General features: G+C 36.6%; 1 protein-coding gene across 2 annotated transcripts in view; it reads right to left on the reverse strand.

Moving 5' to 3' along the window:
* Nucleotides 1-230: 230 nt before the first annotated feature.
* The window catches only part of GRB14 (growth factor receptor bound protein 14), a 133,163-nt gene continuing 114,311 nt past the window's right edge, over nucleotides 231-19,082 (reverse strand). For both annotated transcript variants that reach the window (XM_060106415.1, XM_060106416.1), the window contains 8 exons: nucleotides 15,743-15,853; nucleotides 15,456-15,551; nucleotides 9,564-9,644; nucleotides 4,348-4,464; nucleotides 4,184-4,256; nucleotides 3,949-4,036; nucleotides 1,681-1,774; nucleotides 231-377 (listed from right to left, as the gene is read on the reverse strand). In XM_060106415.1, the coding sequence (XP_059962398.1) occupies nucleotides 231-377; nucleotides 1,681-1,774; nucleotides 3,949-4,036; nucleotides 4,184-4,256; nucleotides 4,348-4,464; nucleotides 9,564-9,644; nucleotides 15,456-15,551; nucleotides 15,743-15,853 (807 nt within the window). The remainder of the gene's footprint in view (nucleotides 378-1,680; nucleotides 1,775-3,948; nucleotides 4,037-4,183; nucleotides 4,257-4,347; nucleotides 4,465-9,563; nucleotides 9,645-15,455; nucleotides 15,552-15,742; nucleotides 15,854-19,082) is intronic.

Consider the following 19,082-nt stretch of genomic DNA (forward strand, 5'->3'; position numbering starts at 1 on the left):
ACACACCAGATTATTTTTTTTCGGAGGTTTAATTTTAACTAATTAATATTTAAATGATGAAGGTAATGTCAATCCAAATCTTTACTTATTTGTAATGCACAAACTATTTTTTGTAACTTGTAAGAGAAATAGATTCTTTTCACCATGGCAATGCTTTCACCCTTATTTATGGTCTTTCTTTTTCTTGAGTCCTTTTTCTTCAGCAGTTTAACAAGTCACTTCCTGTTTGGCTAAAGTGCAATCCTAGCACAATAATGTTTCAGCTTGCAAGGAAGAACGCCCTTATTGAGTTGATAGAACTCCACCAGCTGGATTAGATCCGTAAATCTTGTGTGCCCATCATCCAGGGTGTGGAACATCTCACCATCATCTTCCACCTGGAACAGGAAAAACAACAAACTAGTAAGAAGGGCAAAATACCCAGAAAGACAATCATATTCTATTGCATACTGCATCTTTAAATGCCAAAACTGATGTGTTTATAATACTAAAGGACAGTGAAAAGAATGTTATGGCATGTCCACTTCTCCTTTGTAACTTCACTTACATTTAAAAGAAATGCCATCTGATCCTAAGGTAAGCAGTGTGGCTCTACTTTCTCTGTCTCTAAATTCTCTTAACGTTCAGTAGTTAGAATAGTAGGATTATTCTGAATCAATACAGTGCACAGTGAGAAATTGGCACTATTCAGTGTAAAAGTAAACAAAAGATTTTAATACCCCCACCTACAGAAATTAATTTCCATTTCTAGTTGTTGTCTACCTAAAGCCTTACGTAATATATTAAAAATGAATATTCACCATAATTTGTATCAGTAAACTGATTCTGGAGCAATCAAATACTGTGTTAGTGGAATGACAGCGTTTTGGGGTTTTTCTGTTTTTGTTTTCTGCAGTGAGATCTTCAGGCATTAAGCAATTCATACGTGCCAGGGACATCGCTCACATAATCAATGAAGTAGGGAAGATACTTCACATAGACTTTGGATAGTTCCAAAAAGAGGTCATTCAAAAAAAAGAAAACACTAGCAACTTAGCAATCTGATGTAATACTTTCTTGAAAGTAGACTGAATGTCTGTTCCACACTATCTGGTTCCAATACACAGACCACATGCATACATACATGTGCACACATACATACACACACATACACACACAAAAGCAGAAGCAACAAAAAAAATCCCAAAGCAAGTTGTGCCACATGAAAGCAGAATTACAGAAAAATTTTAAATGTGCTCAGAATAGTTTAAATAATGATCTCCAGTTCCACAGCACCTGTGTACCTATCCATAATGATTAAAAACAAAACTACAAAAAACACCAGAAAAACATTTTGGGGGCAAGAGAGGAGAAGGGGCTTGAAAATAACGATTTTTAAAGAACCACTAGAGGAATTCAGGAGAAGGAATTTTCAGTGGCCTTTTAACAATAGGTGGCATGGGGTCTATACAATATTACCGAATCGTATTTCATGGGAAAAGAGAAATTTAATTTTTGCAATTCCTGTATTTCTTATATTAATTCAGGCTCATAAAACCATTTCTGCCAAACTTAACTGTAGTCAAAGCACAAGTTCCCAAATTATATTTAATAAAAGAACCAAAAAAACCCTAAAGTTTCCAAAAGCTTATGCATTAAGATCATCTCTAATATATGAATATGAAATCATAAATTACTTACTGGTATAATTTGAAAGTGCTTTATTTTTTGTCCATGACTCATTGACAGTACGAAAGTTTTGGGGTTGCTCTGACTATCCCGTACCAAGAAAACTCTAAAGAGAGAGAAGGATTTCAATATTTTTCTATATTTACTCATGGATTTCATAGAAATATAGCCTGTACCAAATCCAGGAAGTATATTCATAAATGTAGCCAGAATTTTTCTTTACTATGTATTCAATGATGGGATTATCCAATATGGTATAACATAAACCTTATACTATAAAACTATCATCAGAGCTAATTTAATTTTAATAGGATAAATACACAGCCATTTATCAGACTGCTTGCTCACAATAACCAATATAATGCTATGTTGGCATCAATAATTAGTGCTACATCCTTTTTCCACTGGGAAAGCTGGGTATTCACATGTAACTCTTTGGTACAGAGAATAAGGCATTAGCATATTGTTATTTTAACTTCTGGGTCATGTTAGGCCCTAAAAAAAGAAAATTATTTAGAGTGAAATAATTTTTAACCCCCTCTTCTACACTGGATCCTTTCTTTTGATTCTGGTTCCTACTATTACATACACAACAGAAAGTGAGAAATTAATATATTCTAAAAAATCAATCCTGAAATCATTTATTAAATGTTTGAGCAAAATATTTTAAGTAAAAGAAACACCCAAACAACATGTACTTTAACCTTGAAGAATGCAGCAGAAAAGCCTCTATAACAGGCTAGAAAAACAAGACATGGCCTAATGGCCTGAGAAAAATGCTGCCAGGCGTGGATTCTTATTAACTGGCAATTCAGTGCATAACCAGCTTTATATTAATTGTTGGCAAACAGACTGTGCAAACAGTCCCCACTGGTGACTCCAATACTAATCTCACTGTGCCTGGGCGAAGAGACAGCCAAATCTGAGCCATCACAGATGTCTGATGAGATTATCCATTTCATCTGTGCTGTGTGAGATTCCGACATTACATCTCTAGGAGATGGGACAAAAGGGAGTTTCACTGGTCAATCAAGCTTTATTCTCTCCCCATTCCTGAGTAGATCACCACTACCACCTAGTGGATTGCCTGGCATCATCACATCTTTCCAAAAGAATACCCCAAATAACCCATTTTTAAATTAAAAATTAAAAAAAAATAAAGATACTGTCATTCTTTATGCAATTATTTCATTCAATTTACAAAAAATGGGCTCAGAAATAAGGGAAATTATAATCCTCCAAAACATTTTGACAATTCTTTGTGATTTATTTCTTTTCTTGGTTTTAGATGGTAATTCTGCTGATTGCTCAGATTTATATCTGAAAAGACCGTGTTCCATGCAGAGAAGTATATTGAAATCTTTTCTTATTTAGAGTCTACTGAAATGCCGACTTGCTATTAATAATCTTCCATGTGAAGGTGCATTTTTATCCAAATGTCAGTATTAAATCACCTTGAAATTTTGCCATCATCTTAAGCCAACCCATGAAGATATAAGATCCCATTACCACTTGCTTAAATTGATGCTGGTTTTATTTCTCATCCAAACCTCAATACAAGCTCCTTAACTTGTATTGCATTTGGGAAGAGAATTCAGCTAGTATTATAGGAAGTATTGATATCTGAAATACTGAGTAATCTGAGAAAAAGAAAATTCTTTAGATCATAAACCTTGCATAATAAATTTTCTGTTTCTCCTGTCTCTTCTGTGGTATCCCACTAAAAGATAACATGAGAAGAGTCAAAAAGTACTGTTTTCATAGGTTTATATTCCTTTAAACTGTTAAAATTTAGAGAAAAGAAAATAGGGATGTAAACAGAAAGAAAAAAATAAGACAGTCTAAATATATAAGAAACAGCTTTTTACTTTAACACACCCTGCATCAAACCTAAAAAAATGTATAACAGGTAAGATAGTGTCATGACACAAATCATACTTTGCAAACATATTATTTGTTCAAATCAAAATGTTGACACGCCAAAACAAGTTCAGTTTTCCCCCCATCAATATCTGAGATGCACAGAATGGGTAATATTAGTGATCACTGGTTAAGAGCAGAGCATCCTGTTCAGCTATCTTCTCCTTATGCACAAATACTAAGCACACACTATGTAACAGGTACTGTATAGGTATTGCTAGGATTCAATGACAACCATCCTTATAGAATAAAGTCACTTCTGTTTTAATAAGCTGAAGTCAAAACTCTCTGTGCGTGTTGAATAAGTCATTACTGATTATAGGAGAAATCAAAATCAGTGCTACTCAAAATCACACTTACCCATCCACTAGACCTTGCTGAATGATCAATCGCTGAGCTTCCTCTCTAGAAATTTTGTGGTGAAACCATGGTTGGGACCGGTGGATAGCTGAAGAAATAAAGTGGAGGAATACAAAGATTTGTTTGAAATGATCACAATTTAATTATGTGTACTTTCTACCCTAACCCCTCAATGACTACATCTAAATGCACATCTCACCACCCAGTTAGTCACACTGAATATGCAGAGACATACCAATGTTTGTGGCACAGCTCTGTGAAGACGCAGTGGGGCTACCATGAGTGCCCAGGCGTAAACATCCTTTTTTCTGTGCAAGGAAGTGGGAAACAAATTTTAACTTTCGGGGAGAAACAAATTCAAATCATAAATATTTTGAAGAACATGAAGCTAATTTGTACCCTCCAAGCTAGTCCTTCTTCAACTGCAACTGAAAGGGCTTCAGTGGGATTTTCTATAACTCTGCTTTTCTGGCCTGAGAAGTCCATTGCTACCAGGGAATTCTCTGATATACTTCTCTGGGAAAAAAAGCACATTTTTTACCTTGAAAACATCTTTGAAGTTACCTTTCAGTGCTTTGCTGGCAGTACGTTTCCATTTTAGGATGTGGTTCCAAAGGTGGCTAGCAGGAAATTAAAAAGTTAACAATACATATTCAACAGAAAATGGTGCTATAAAATATTTTGGTTAAATAAGTTATACAGTTATTTGTTAAGGTCATTGAATTAAGTGTTGAATAAAGAGATTAAAAGCTTTCAAGGTAAGCATGTCTTTCTTCTAAAGCAACCCTACCTCTTCATATTTAGAAAAGAATAACCTTTCCTGTGGCTAAGAAGATCCATCACTTCCAAACTCACCTCTCTATTATGCTTTGAGATTCATCAATGATCATTGAAATGTCAAATCTATCTACTTATTAAGATTCAAGGTACACTAAAGCTGTAACAGACTGACTTACATCACTTCTTTAGAAACAAATAGTACCATATTTTATAACAAACCAACAATATGTATTTTAAAAGTTTATCACATCAACTTTTCTCTAACTTAGAAAATGAAATTTAGTGAAATAATTCAGATAACCCCATAATATTAAAATTTCTATGATTTAATACGTGAATGTTTTTTCATCTTGTGAGCATGAACATGGCAAAATGAGAGCTGCAAAAATAAGTCTGAATGACAAAAGAAGAACTGATATAAAATGAAGACATCTTTAAACAAACATAATTTTAAACAAGTAATAAAGTCATCTTTTTTGCGAATTACTTTTTGTATTCATAGCCTCTGAAGGTGAAAATAAAACATCCAAAACCTGGACCTTATTTTTATTTTTTTCTTTGTTTAGGGCTCTACTTTGTAACCATCTTTTAAAAAGTGTGCCAACCCAAGTCATGCGTCCTAAAAAAAAAAAAAACAGTTGTCAGAATCTTCAGTTAAGAGTGTCACTCAGCATGGGGAGGGGGAAGGGTAGGCTGGGACGAAGTGACAGAGTGGCATGGATATATATACACTACCAAATGTAAAATAGATAGCTAGTGGGAAGCAGCTGCATAGCACAGGGAGATCAGCTTGGTGCTTTGTGACCACCTAGAGGGGTGGGATAGGGTAGGAGGGAGATGCAAGAGGGAGGGGATATGGGGATACATGTAAATGTATAGCTGATTCACTCTGTTATAAAGCAGAAACTAACACACCATTGTAAAGCAATTATACTCCAATAAAGATGTTTTTTTTTTAAAAAGTGTCACTCAATTTATAAGAATTAAAACTCTTAAAAGACAAAACATCCAAAACCAGCATGAACAATGTTTAATAGTTTTTCCCCACTCATCATTAATAGAAGAGCAACACAAAAACCGGAGTTCTCATTGTAAAGGATCAGCCGACATACACCTGGAGTCTCCTGGCTTAAGACCATTTTCTCTCTCTCCACATGGATTCAGCCGTACCCTGCTTGGTCTAACAGACTCTAGTCAAATGTCTGCTTGAGGGGCTTCCCTGGTGGCGCAGTGGTTGAGAGGCCGCCTGCCGATGCAGGGGACACGGGTTCGTGCCCCGGTCCGGGAAGATCCCACATGCCGCGGAGCGGCTGGGCCCGTGAGCCATGGCCGCTGAGCCTGCGCGTCCGGAGCCTGTGCTCCGCAGCGGGAGAGGCCACAACAGTGAGAGGCCCGCGTACCGAAAAAAAAAAAAAAGTCTGCTTGAAACAAAACCTGGTCCATACAAAAATGGGAGGGGGGATCATTTATCACTGCATCACACATCCCATTTTATTAGCATTTATTATTTCCTCTTGAAACCTTGCTGTAGTGGTCCACAATCTTATTACGGTTCATCTTTATTTCTGGAGATCCGGCGTGCAATCTTTCATTTGTTATAGGAGCCTTCATAACTGACAGCTGCTCTTTCCAAACAGATGCTGTCTCTGTAATCTCTATTTGCTGTCACACCTTACTTTGCCCTTCTCACCCCGTGATCTTCTGTGCTGGGCTGTGGACCAGATGGATATACTTTTGCTTTGCTGACATTAATGAAAAGCTTCCACCTGCCCAAGCCAGAGAGTAACTAATCTCAATCATAATGATAGCTTTATCCTTAATATCTCTGCCTTCACATGCCAAGATGGGCTCTGTAATCACAAGGTTCTGATAATATAAAAATACCGTTAGGAAACAAAAATAAACATAACCAGTTCTTATTCTTTTTTTCATTTTTCTCCTATAATATGACCGGCTGAAATGTAAAATAAGATCCCATGTTACATAATTACTTGACCTAAGTAGGGAGTCTATGATACAAATAAGTATTTTCATTTGCTAAATTAACTACACTAGGGGAAAACACAGGAATATAGAAAATGTTTTCTACTGAATGGCAGGTGGTAGATGAAAAATTAATAGTTTACCTTTGGTGGACAAAGAAATGGAAGTGAAGCAAAATCTGACTTGAACCAAAAGGTCATTTTCAGCTCAATTTCTTTCACATAGAAAAGCAATGTTGATAACATTCAGAATCAGTGTATTTCTCAAATATGTGTCCCTTTTTCTACCTCTTCCTTCTGGTGGGATAAATAGGGCAAGCCCTAAAAAAGGGTCCATGATTTTGATGGCATGCCTCTCTTTTTAAGAAAGAAGAGGCTTGGGTATATCCTGGATTATCCAGACCACACCTCGAGATCAGATCCAAACACTTTTAGTGAGGTTGGAACATGAAATGTTTTTCAGGCAGCTTAGCTAAGCAGCAACTCGTAGTCACTCACTCCCTGTCACCCCATTTGAAAGAGTTACATAAACGTGTAGCACAGGCCTTAGTAAGAAGGCACAGAATCTCCTCAGACATTGTTCTCTCATCAGAGTCATACAGAGCCACAGGACATCAGAGGTGTAATCGATTCTAGAGATCATGCAACTGTCCCCCTTATTTTATACTGTAGGACGGCAGTGACTCAATCAAGGTCACGCTTATGGTAAAGACAGTAACAGGCCCTACCTAAGGTTCTTTTATGTACCACAGAATGGGAGGTACAGGGAAGAAAGTGCAGTTTGGGATGTCTAGCTCAGAGTCAAATGTGAAAAATAATAAGAACTTCCGTTGACTTGTTTTTCCCATCCCCTTGTTCTGGCCAGGACCATATTAACAGATGCTCCTTTAAATGAATCCTTTTTATTATCCTAAAAAGGACCAAATACATTTGGCTTCTTGAAATATCTGCTGATGATTCTCATTTCAAAGGCTGATGGGATGGCTATTATGTGCTATATATAGTTATGATGTTCATTATGGTATGATAATTTTTTTCTCATTTCCCTTCTCAAAATGAATCCCTGGAGAAGAAGACAATATTGTTCCTTTAAAACTATAACTAAAGTATGTGAACTTTTCCCTGTTGTTCCTTGAACATGGGGCCTCAATGAAAACAGCAGAGGCAGGTGAGAGACACTGGCATCCAGGATATAGGTCACTGATTCTTTCATGATAATGTAGAAATTATCCTGGGATTCTGTATAGACACCAATGTAAACACAAATACCTCCCCAACCTTCTTAGTTCCCTTCATGAAAACTGAGAAGAGTAGCGATATAATTCTTGATGCTATTCTCTCTGATCATGTCAACTGTCATACAGGACAGGTCCTTGTCCTCATCACACAGAGACTTAAACCTCTTGTCCTTCTATCCCTATTTACAGCCAATTCATTCAAGGAATGTCTTCTCTTATGCAAGGTGCTGAACAAGTAAAGCTACATTAACCAAAATGCCATAGACGTATTGATCACTTTCAATGGAAAGAAGCAAGAATACCATATCTGTACACTAATGACAGTGATGAGACTAGAAAGTACTTACTTACAACACTTTTTTCTATGATTAAGAGGACACTAAATAATAACTGCCTCCAAATCATGGCTGCTATTAACATGCTCATCCTAATAACTTTAAAAGAAAGTTAGAAGGATTTAGGAAAGGATTAAGATGATAAAATTCATTATTCATATATACATATATGAATTAAAAGATTATGGTAGGCTGACAAATTGTAAAAATTCTCACCTTAAAGCTATTGCTTTTATAAAAATTCATTACATTCCTTAGTTTCTTATTTTAGGGCTAAAAAGTAATATGATACAAAGATGAAAAGTTACTCTTCCATAATGTAAAGCAACCTAACTACAGCATTGGAGTTCTTTTTCCATATTAGTCTATCAGACTTCATAATCAACATTATTTCATGCTTCATTCCTAGAGCTGAGCATTTATATGCTACGTTACATGTGGGGAAATGCAGCTTCTTTGGTCACAGACATGAAACGCATGTTTTAACCTAAGTGGAAATGTAGCACGTTAGCTGATTGTAACATGGGCTCATACTTGTGAATTCCTAATATACTCAATATTAAGGAGCACAAGCAAAAATAGCAGAACATAAACTTGGAGTTCAGAAATAAATTTCTTGTGTTAATGCACAGGAAATTAAAATTAGGTCCCAAAGAAGGGAAAAAATGTATCTGCCTGTAAATAGCCAAGTGGCATTTAGTATAAATCTGTGAAGCGGTGCTAGTCTTAATGCAATGCACGACCTGTATTTTGGCTTGCATCTTTTGGGTTTCCTGGAGAGCAGTATGCTTTTCAAGGACCTGGAACTTCAAAAATTTAATTGTTAGAAAGTCAGAATGCAAAAGAGCTCACAGGCTGTGATAATCCCAGAATTAATATTTAAATAAATAAATAAACCCACAATCAAATCAATAATTAAGAAAGATCTACAATCTCAAGGACAATGTTCTATAAATTATCTTACTAAAATCTAACCCTCAAATGTAATGACAAAGAATCACTCTCATAATTCTTTCAAATATTTAAAGTTTTTCTTTAACATAGAACATTATTTTAATTGAATACTTCATGTGTGCCCGATTATTGTGATTTTATCACATAGGCTGCAATCATATAAAATCCAAAAAAAATAGTTCAATATAACATGATAGTAGGATGGTGCCAAAAAGTTACTTTACTTGACCAAAAGGAAAGTGTGGAAATGTACATTTATAAGGTAATGTGATTGCAAATTAATGTAAATATAAAATAAAATGTAGGTTCAAAAACTTGGTGCTTACCATGGGTGATATACTCTGAGAACTGCAGCCACTTCTACCTTGATATGGATGCATGTAATTCTGGTACAGCTGCATGCCATACTGCAGAATAAATAAATAAAAACACATTCCCACCACTTTTACTACACAGAGTTTTACTACAACTTTTGAAAATCAACACTTTCATTAATTATACACCATTAATATAAAAACTGAAAATTATAAGCTTTCCTTAAAACAAATAAGTAAAGCAGCCATACTTTTGAATGGTAAACTTTTAGTGTCCTAAATAGTACAGTTTAAAAGACAGTGTTTTTTATTTGGACCCACACAAAGTTCTAGCTCACAATATAAAGATCTGGAACTGACACTCCTACTCATTATTCTTAGTGTCAATAGCACCAAAACCATTTGGAGTTTAGCAATAAGAAAGCTCACTTGGGAAGGGTGCCCGACTTTATGGGACAAAGACTCTGAGGATCTGACACACATCCTAAGCAAAACTGGGTAAAATTTACCATAATTCTTCAATGACTGATTGATGAATTACATTGTCTTTTGTAATCCATAAACTTGATCCTATTTTGAAGACTCTTGGCACTGTATCGCCCTCTGGTAACAGTACTCTTAGGGCACTGTTTAATTTTTGGCTTTAAATTCAGGGAAATCAAAATGGTGAGGAATCAGGCTAATTTCAGACAAAGAGTCATGGCATACAGTGTAAAGAGCAGTAGATAAGAACTACAGAGGCTTTACTTTCAAGAGGTAGCATCATAAGAACTGGACTGCTAGGCTACAATTGGAAAGTGGGTCTAGAGTATAATTGGATTGTTAGTTTGAGAAACATTAAGAACGCCAACTGCCATGGCCCTCTATAATTCTCTCCATTTCATGGAGCCATTATGAACTTAAAAGTAGGTCTGATATAGAAGAGATTTAAGAGACACCATGGAAACCAATCTTACCCTTAGGATGAATTCCATTTAAACATTCTAACAGAGCTGTTTCTCTGCTAAAAACTATTTTCTTAAAAGCAATTGCAGCAAAGTGGATATATTTGGTAATTAGGCAGAAAATCAGAGGGAGGTGAGGGGAGTCACTGTTTTCAAGATTTTGCTTTTAACATGAATACAGTCATTTAAAATTCTCTGTGTTGACTTCTTTATCCAATTATTTCCCAACGTATAAAAATTATTTTTTAATTTAAGGTTTGATTGACATTAATAGGACCTAATGAAATTTATTTTAAATCAACTCTAAGCCTACAGTAACTTTAAAAAGAAGACAGAGGAGCTTAATTCCTAGTCAAGTTCATTTGGAGAATATACAATAGCTTGCAACCACACTTTCACAAGGACATGCTGCTTGGACACCTTTTCTTTACCTGCAGTGAAAAGCCTGCTACCTACTAATAAGACTGTTTCCTTCAAAGATGTATTGTCTCTGGCACCTGTGGTGTTAGGAAGTTGCTTCTGTGCTGTTGAAAGTTAACTCTGGCTAAGGGGTAGGGCATGGGTCACCTTAACATTTCCCTGTCCTATGGAGGGGCAGATAAGGGACCAAAATGTGTTAGAGAGAAACTAGCAGAGTTCTAACTGAAGGGAAGGGGAAAAGACAACATGTAACTAGGACACTGTACATGAGCAAATCTCCCCTTTTCTAAGTCTTCTGATTTTTCTGATTCTATATGTAACTGGAATTTCTCCAAAGAGAATAGGAATATCTCTATCTGATGCTACATGAAGAGTTACATGTGTATATGAAAAAGAAAGGAAAATAAAACAAGTGGCCAAATTCTTGGGGGAGGCTATATCTATAAATAACACATAATGAAAAGAAGAAGGACACCTCTGGTCCAGCCAACATAACATAGACTAGTCTTTCCCTGATCCTCGCTACTAGGTACAATGATAAACTCTGGAAATAACACGATAGACAACCAAAGGAGATGAGCAAAAGCTAACTCTAACACCAGGAGAGCCCAGCTGCACCAGCCAGAGGGATCAAACCAGTGCCCCACTGACAACAAGCTGCCAGTCCCCTATTAGAGAGCCTCAAATGTGTCTGTGCTGGCAGGCCCAGGTTTCCTGTAACTCATTATTTTAAAGTGTAAAACAGATCATATCACTTTCCTATTTGAAACTGTGGTGGTTTCTCAATGGCTCCACGATAAAGGACCTCACTGATGCTGGCCTCTATTTCCAGCCTCATCCGGAAACACTTTGCCATAACTGAAATAAACAGGGAACACAGATGTGGTAGCAGAATAATGGCCCCCATATATGTCCACACCCTAATCCCTAGAACCCGTGAATATATTAGGCTACCTGGCAAAGGGGAAATAAGGTTGCAGATACAATTAAGGGTGCTAATCATCTGACTTTTTTTTTTTTACATTTATTTTCATTTATTTATTTTCTGGCCGCGCCGCGTGGCATGAGGGATCTTAGTTCCCCCACCATGGATCAAACCTGTGCCCCCTGCAGTAGAAGTGCATTCTTAACCACCGGACCACCAGGGAAGTCCCTAATCAGCTGACTTTGAAATGATGTGATTATCTTGGATTATCCTGGTAGATCCAATGTAATCACAAGGGTCCTTATCCAGAACCAGAAGAGAGAACCAGAAAAATGGCAGCATGGAAAGGACTCAGCTGGATATTGCTGGCTTTAAGGGTGGAGGAAATTGCCATGAGCAGCCTCTAAAGGCTGGAAAGGGCAAGAAAATGGATTCCCCCCTAGAGACTGCAAAAGAGAACGGAGCCCTGTTGACACCTTGCTTTTAGGCCAATAAGACCCACTTCAGACTTCTGAATGACAGAGGTATAGGATAATAAATTTGTGTTTTAAGCCACTAGGTTGGTGGTAATGTGTTACAGCAGCTATAGAAAACTAATACAACGGAGCATCTTCAAACTGGGCATCTGTGACTTGAAAGAGCCTTTGAGAAGAGTCAAACGAGAGAAAAAAAAGGTAAGGAGACAGCCTTCCAGAAACTGAGCATTCTGGATATAGAAAGAACAAAGAAAGCTTTTAGTACACTTCATCATTTCTTAGACACACATTTGTTTTCAAACTAACAATCTGTATTATAATCTATGGCATCTTCTATTCACTGTGGACGAAGTGACTTGCCATTGCCTGAAACTGATATGGGATTAAGAAGTCATTAGCATGAAAACCTTGCAAAAGGAATGCCCGTGGCTAGAAAGACAACCCCACGGACCATGGCAGAGCACTCATCTGAGAGATGATGCCTCCCCAAAGCTCTTGAACCACAGAGCTGGTTAATCTGTGGAAAATATGAGTATCCATGACTCTGAGATGAAAATGATTCAGAAAAGCCAGATTGTGAATATGAAGAAGTTTTAAGAATACCTCAACTAACTTATTTCATATATATGTATGTGTATATATATATATACACATACATATATATCTGTGTGTATACACAAAATTGATAACATCAACAAAAATGATGAAAATCAGGACTATAGGCTTAAATAAATCTAAATATTCAAATGAAAATAAAAATTATAAGTGATATGAAACATCATATCACAATTTTATTGGCATAATTCTCATCTTTCTAATTACACAAAAAATAATGGAGCATCCTAGTAAAATCAGTGGCATGTTAGAGTCACTGAAAGACTGATTAAAGGAAGTGGGTTTACCACCTGCTTCTGTGTTGGGTGTTTGAATTTGAGCCCCTTAGAATGGAGAAAGACTTGGCTAACAAGGTTGGAAAGTATCTCTTCCACCAGCCTAGCTGGACTTACAGGGTTCTGATGGAAGGGGAGAGAAAACCTGAGACCTCAAGATATTTTCTCTACCATAACTGTGATGGAGTAAAGTCTACCGAAGAGTGCCAGCTCTTTTATCTATAAAAGGACAGCGCTGGATGAACTCAGTGTTTCTTAATCAGGCAGACACCTGGAACTCAACTCACTAACTCGGGATCCCCCAGGATGGGGCTGGGCACATGGAGCTTCAGAAAGCACCTCAGATGATTCCAATGCATATCCCTAGTTACCTAGTTACTACTGCTTTGACTGGTTGGTTTCCAAGACCCTCTAAAGTACTCTTGTCTTCTTCATTTTGTTTGTTTGTTTTACATTTTATGACAATGAGAGCAAACAGAAGTGAGTACTTAACATGAGGGTTTCAAAGAATCAAGATTTCTAAGATTTGTTGAAACCAAAATCATGACAGCCATTTTGACAGTAGACTATTTGAGAAACAAACAAATGTCTAATAAAAAGGTAACCATAGTGACTTTCTGCCATTAACAGCAAAAAGAAGAAAATTTCACAGTTAATCCAAAAGCTTCCTTTAAATTACTTTAAAAAACTTTCTTCCTACCACTTCACACCCACTAGCATGAGTATTTTTTTTAAAAAGTGGAAAATAACAAGTGTTGGTGAGGATATGGAGAAACTGGAATTCTTATACATTTCTGGTGGGAATGTAAAATGGTTTAGCCGCTGTGGAAAACATTCTGGCAATTCATCAAAAAGTTAAACATAGAATTACCATAGGACCAGCAATTCCATTTTTAGGTCTATATCAAAAAAAAACTGAAAGCTGTTACTCAGACAAATACGTGTATAGACATATTCATAGCAGCACTATTCACAATAGTAAAAAGGTAGAAACAATCCAAATACCCATCAGTGGATAAACAAAATTGTTTATTTAACATATATATATATGTTAAACAACACACATACAATGGAATATTATTCAGCCATAAAAAGGAATGAAGTACTGATACATGCTGCTACAACATGGATGAACCACAAATCATTATGCTAAGTGAAGAAGCCAGACCCCAAATGTCACATATTGTATGATTCCATTTGTATGAAATATCCAAATTGGTAAATCCATAGAGACAGAACATGGATTAGTGGTTGCCAGGGGCTGGGAGTAACTGCCTAATGGGTATGGGGTCTCCTTTTGAGGTGAAAAAGATGTTTTGGAACTAGACAGAGGTGGAAATTGCACAACATTCTGAATGTACTCAATGCCTCTGAATTGTTCACATTAAAAATAGTTAATCTGGTCAATTTTATGTTGTGTGAATTTCTCCTCAATTTAAAAAAAAAGTAAAAGAATAGAAAATAAAACTTTCTTGCAAACCTGGTATGAAAATGGGTAATTCTGATTCTGATTATTCTGCCCTTCTTAAAAGGAAATGGTCGATAAGTTTTATAATTATAAATTTAAAGTTGTGCTAAATTTGCTAGCATACAAGTTTTGAAAATAAATGTGTTTTCTATACATCCTGGAAGAAATCAGTTCTGTGTCTCTCTCCCCTACCTACTTTCAGAACATTCTTACTCCTTGTCAAGATGCTTACCAATAAATTTTGCTTATGGAAGCGGTAATTTTTACTTAGCACAAAGGTAAATGTTTGAATAATACAGCTATAGTAAAATTTATAAAATAATTTGCATTAAACTAGAAAGCAATTCACACAACACTTAAATAAAACATAAAACAACCGCACTAAACATATCCAGGTGGGCACATTTTAAAATATACTTCACATCGGATTGATGGCAATGTTTTTAAAATGCAGACTAAGTCATGGACAGGAGAAATTTCAATCAGTTATACTTGCTATATATGTAATACTCTTACAAAAAAATCAAAATGAGAACATTTTTTAAAATGGAATACTCCACACACACAAGATAAATATATTAGGTTATTGCACTCTACTCTGGAAATGTTTATCTTTCAGATAAAAAATAAAATACACGCATTTGGTGGTGGTTATTTTTCTTCTTCCTCACATACCCACATGGATTCATAGTGAGTCTTCTGAGTTTTGAAATACAGGTATTTTCAAACTTTGATGGTACTCCCAATGTTTAATAGAAATTCACACCTGCAGTGAGATTACCTTAAGCAATCTAATCGCGGTCACCCAGCACGTCCTACTCTGCTCTTCTTCTGCACAGAGCATTTTCAGGTCTCGAGGCCCTCCTGCTTTGTTAGGCTAGAAGGCCACAGCACATTGTTTATCGTTAATGCATATCTTGAAGGTAACACCTGTTGAAATAAAAGCCACTAAAATTCTCCTATATATAAGAGAAAGCTGTCTCTTTTTAAAAGAAATTAAAAGAAACTCAAGCTTACCTAAAAGGCTGAGGCTTGCTTTATTCATCTAGCAAAATATTAAGCCTGTACCTTAAAGCAGAATCCATAGTTAGTCGGTGCTCCATGTTTTTTTTTGCCTGCCAGTGACACATAAATATCACTATTGCCAAATTCGCTGAAAAACTGCAAATGCCGTGGTTCCTTAAAAAAATACATATGTATGTTGAAATGGATACATACTTTTACACTACCTTTTGTATTTCTATTATGTTACGTAACTTATACCTTGGCAAAACGTATTCCAAATAATGTCACAGAAACAAAAGGAAAGGAAAACTAAGTCACTATATCCTTAAATAACCAGGAGCTGGATATGAGATTATTTAATTTGAGAAGTAGTGATTTGTTTATAATTCCAATATACAAAAAAATATATCTTCCTATTTTAAAATTACTTGCTTTAACCACCACTTCAAGGAATCTGAGGGAGAGAAGAGAGCAAAGCATGGCTTTTGAAAATGTTTTCTTATTTGGGTTTTAAATAATGGTAGTTCCACAAAGGGAAGAAGGTTGGTTTGAGCTTCTATAGCAGCTAAAGAAAAAAAAAAAAAAAAAACAGACGATGATTCCTGCTTCATTGAGAAATGATCGTCCCTCATGTTTGTGTACTGCCTCCCGTACCACAGCAAGCAATGAAACAGGCGGCATGACCACCTTCCTTTACAAAAGGAAGGAAGCCTGTACAGATGAATTCAGGGAAATTACCTGGCAATGGAACATGTCTGATTTTCAAGGCAAAGTGTAATCATGAAGGGCTATTTCTTCTCTGGGAAATCCATAAGATTTAGAGCTGCTCATGGGAAACCACTGGGTCATGTTATTCTGTGATAGGTTAATAACTTGGAGAAATGCTTAATTCGGGGGTTGAATGTGTAATCAAAACTGACCACAACGTACTGGGTCTTTAAAACCTTGCTACTAGTCGTGTGGTCCCAGACCAGCAGTGTCAACATCACCTGGGAGCTTATTAGAAATGCAAAATCCCAGGGCCCACCCCAGATCTGCTGATTCAAAATCAAAATCTGCATTTTAACTAGAACCCAGGTGATTCATATGCACTGTAATTTGAGAAGCAGTGCTCTTAAAACAAAAAGATGAAGCAGAACATTCAGCAATTTGAGCAACCCATTCAAATCCAAATCCAAAAAAAATTCAGTCATTGGTCAGTAGGCTGGCTATTCCATCAGTGATGATTCGTAGAGCAAGAACTTCTGTGTATGCAACTGTTTCTCTGTGTGTCACTGTTCTTTAGGCATTTTGATCTGATGGATGACTAAAGTTCCCAACTCCATGGGAGAATGAGGCAGAAAAGAAAATTGTTAAAAGAGACCCAGCCTAGGGCCCTTGGAACAAGGGAGGAGAAGGGAGAAAAGTACTCTTGTTGGCAAGGCCTTTAAAACTTTATTCCTTGATAGAAACTGATTTGCTAGTAAAAATGTCTGATTTCTATGAAGATGGAATAAAACCATCCCTGCCCACTGATACAGTAGAAGTCAATGTAGCTGAGTCATTTGGACGTGAGAAAAAGGCAGCTTAAGAAATACTGGAAGGACATAAGAGACATGATGAGTTTCTTCTCTTGACTGATTTTTGTTCCATTACTGCAGACACATCAAGGCTTACGACAGTACAAGACTAGGCTGAGCTGGCATGGTTAGCAAAAGGTAAGCATGCAAACGTGTACATAAGGGGGAAGTTGGAGAGCAGGGTACTTAGATGTTTCTCTGTAAGTCACAGCCACACCTCCAAGGCTTGCGTAAGTGTTTCTCTAACTCCCATGCAGCCTACATCTTTAGAAAGTAAAATAAATCAAGACCCTTCTCATAGAAAAAGGGCAGGAAATGGTCACTTTGCCAGGTAGAGATGTCATATTAGGCATTACATAACCTACATGATTTTTATAGAGGTCATAATCCTTGAGTTTATCTAATATCTTGAATTTCGTTTTTAAGGGGGAATGTAAAATCATTTTCATATATATAGACTATGGAACGCATGCTCATTTCAGCACAGGCTGGAGAGAACACTATTATGTACGATGCACAGCAAAGTTAGACACCATGTTGAGGAGAGCTCAGGTACAACCTGAGAACAGAGGTTTGATGCCTATAATGTTGCCCAGCCAAGGCGGGGACCACTGCAGGGATAAGAGCATGGCTTCAGTAGATGGAATAGGAGCTGTCTTGTTATGTAATAGGTGGGAAAGGAAAGGAGGTGGAGGGTGAAGTAAAAAGACAATGGGCTGTGGATTTTCATGCGAAACCTGTTAAAGAATTAGGAATTCAGGAATTAAGGAGATATTGTCATATCTTCCAGTGAAGAATCACTGGGAAGACAGTCAAAGCAATGTGATTACTGGATTTAGAAGCCACTTTTCTCTGATGCTAAAAGTAAAAAGATGATCTAGCACACATTTGTTCAAAACCACCTTCGTATATTACTTCATACATGAGGAAAACTGTGAAAAGAGAAACTTCATTACAAAGGTTAAGAAAAAGTCTTAAACCTTAATTACAAGAATGGGTAATTATTCATCCTAACATTATCTATAATATAAAAATTTGAAAACTAGGTTTAAATCCTCAAGAAAAATTAAATGCATCTATATGATAGAACACTAGTAGTCAAACTATATATACTTAAAAATAAAAGATTTCTGTAAAGGAATGGATTACTAAATAAGTAGAGGCCTTTTCCACAAAGTATTCTACCACTTAAGCCTAACACACACACACACACACACACTTGCACATGTGTGTGCACACACGTGTGAATAGCAGCAAAGGAAAACTGTACATCAGGGAAGGGAGGAAACTATGTAAGAACAGTTGGGGAAAATATGGCAAGTATCACTCCTTTGCAACTCCATATCTCCATACCACTGCCCAAATATCTAGTCTCTATCATTAGCTGTGTTCTGGGCATTTCCATTTGGATACTTCACCATCAATACAATGTATCTAGAACTAAGATCAGTATCTTTCTTCTAAGATTTGATTTCTTCAAATCTCTTATTCCTGTTTATTCTATCATTTTCTATTTCTTTATTTTCCTTATGTCTTTCTCTAAGAACATTAAGTGCTTCCTCTTCTTTCATATCAACCAGTCAACAAAATCTGACCATTTGTCATTTAATCTTACATCCATCCCCTCCTTCTCTCTCCACTGCTCATCCTAGGTTAGATCCAGTCGCCTCCACGCTTGATTACTGAAATGATCATATAGTTAGCACTAATTAGCTACCGTGCCTCAACTCAATCAATCAATCTCTCTCCCTTCCTGCCCACTTGTCCCTTCCCCCCTGCCTCCCCTGCTCCCTTCCCCTCTCTGTTTCTCTGTCTCTCTAGTTGTGGGATCTTCCCAGACCGGG

The sequence above is a fragment of the Mesoplodon densirostris genome, chromosome 8 (assembly GCF_025265405.1).
Source record: "Mesoplodon densirostris isolate mMesDen1 chromosome 8, mMesDen1 primary haplotype, whole genome shotgun sequence".
Classification (NCBI taxonomy): domain Eukaryota; kingdom Metazoa; phylum Chordata; class Mammalia; order Artiodactyla; family Ziphiidae; genus Mesoplodon; species Mesoplodon densirostris.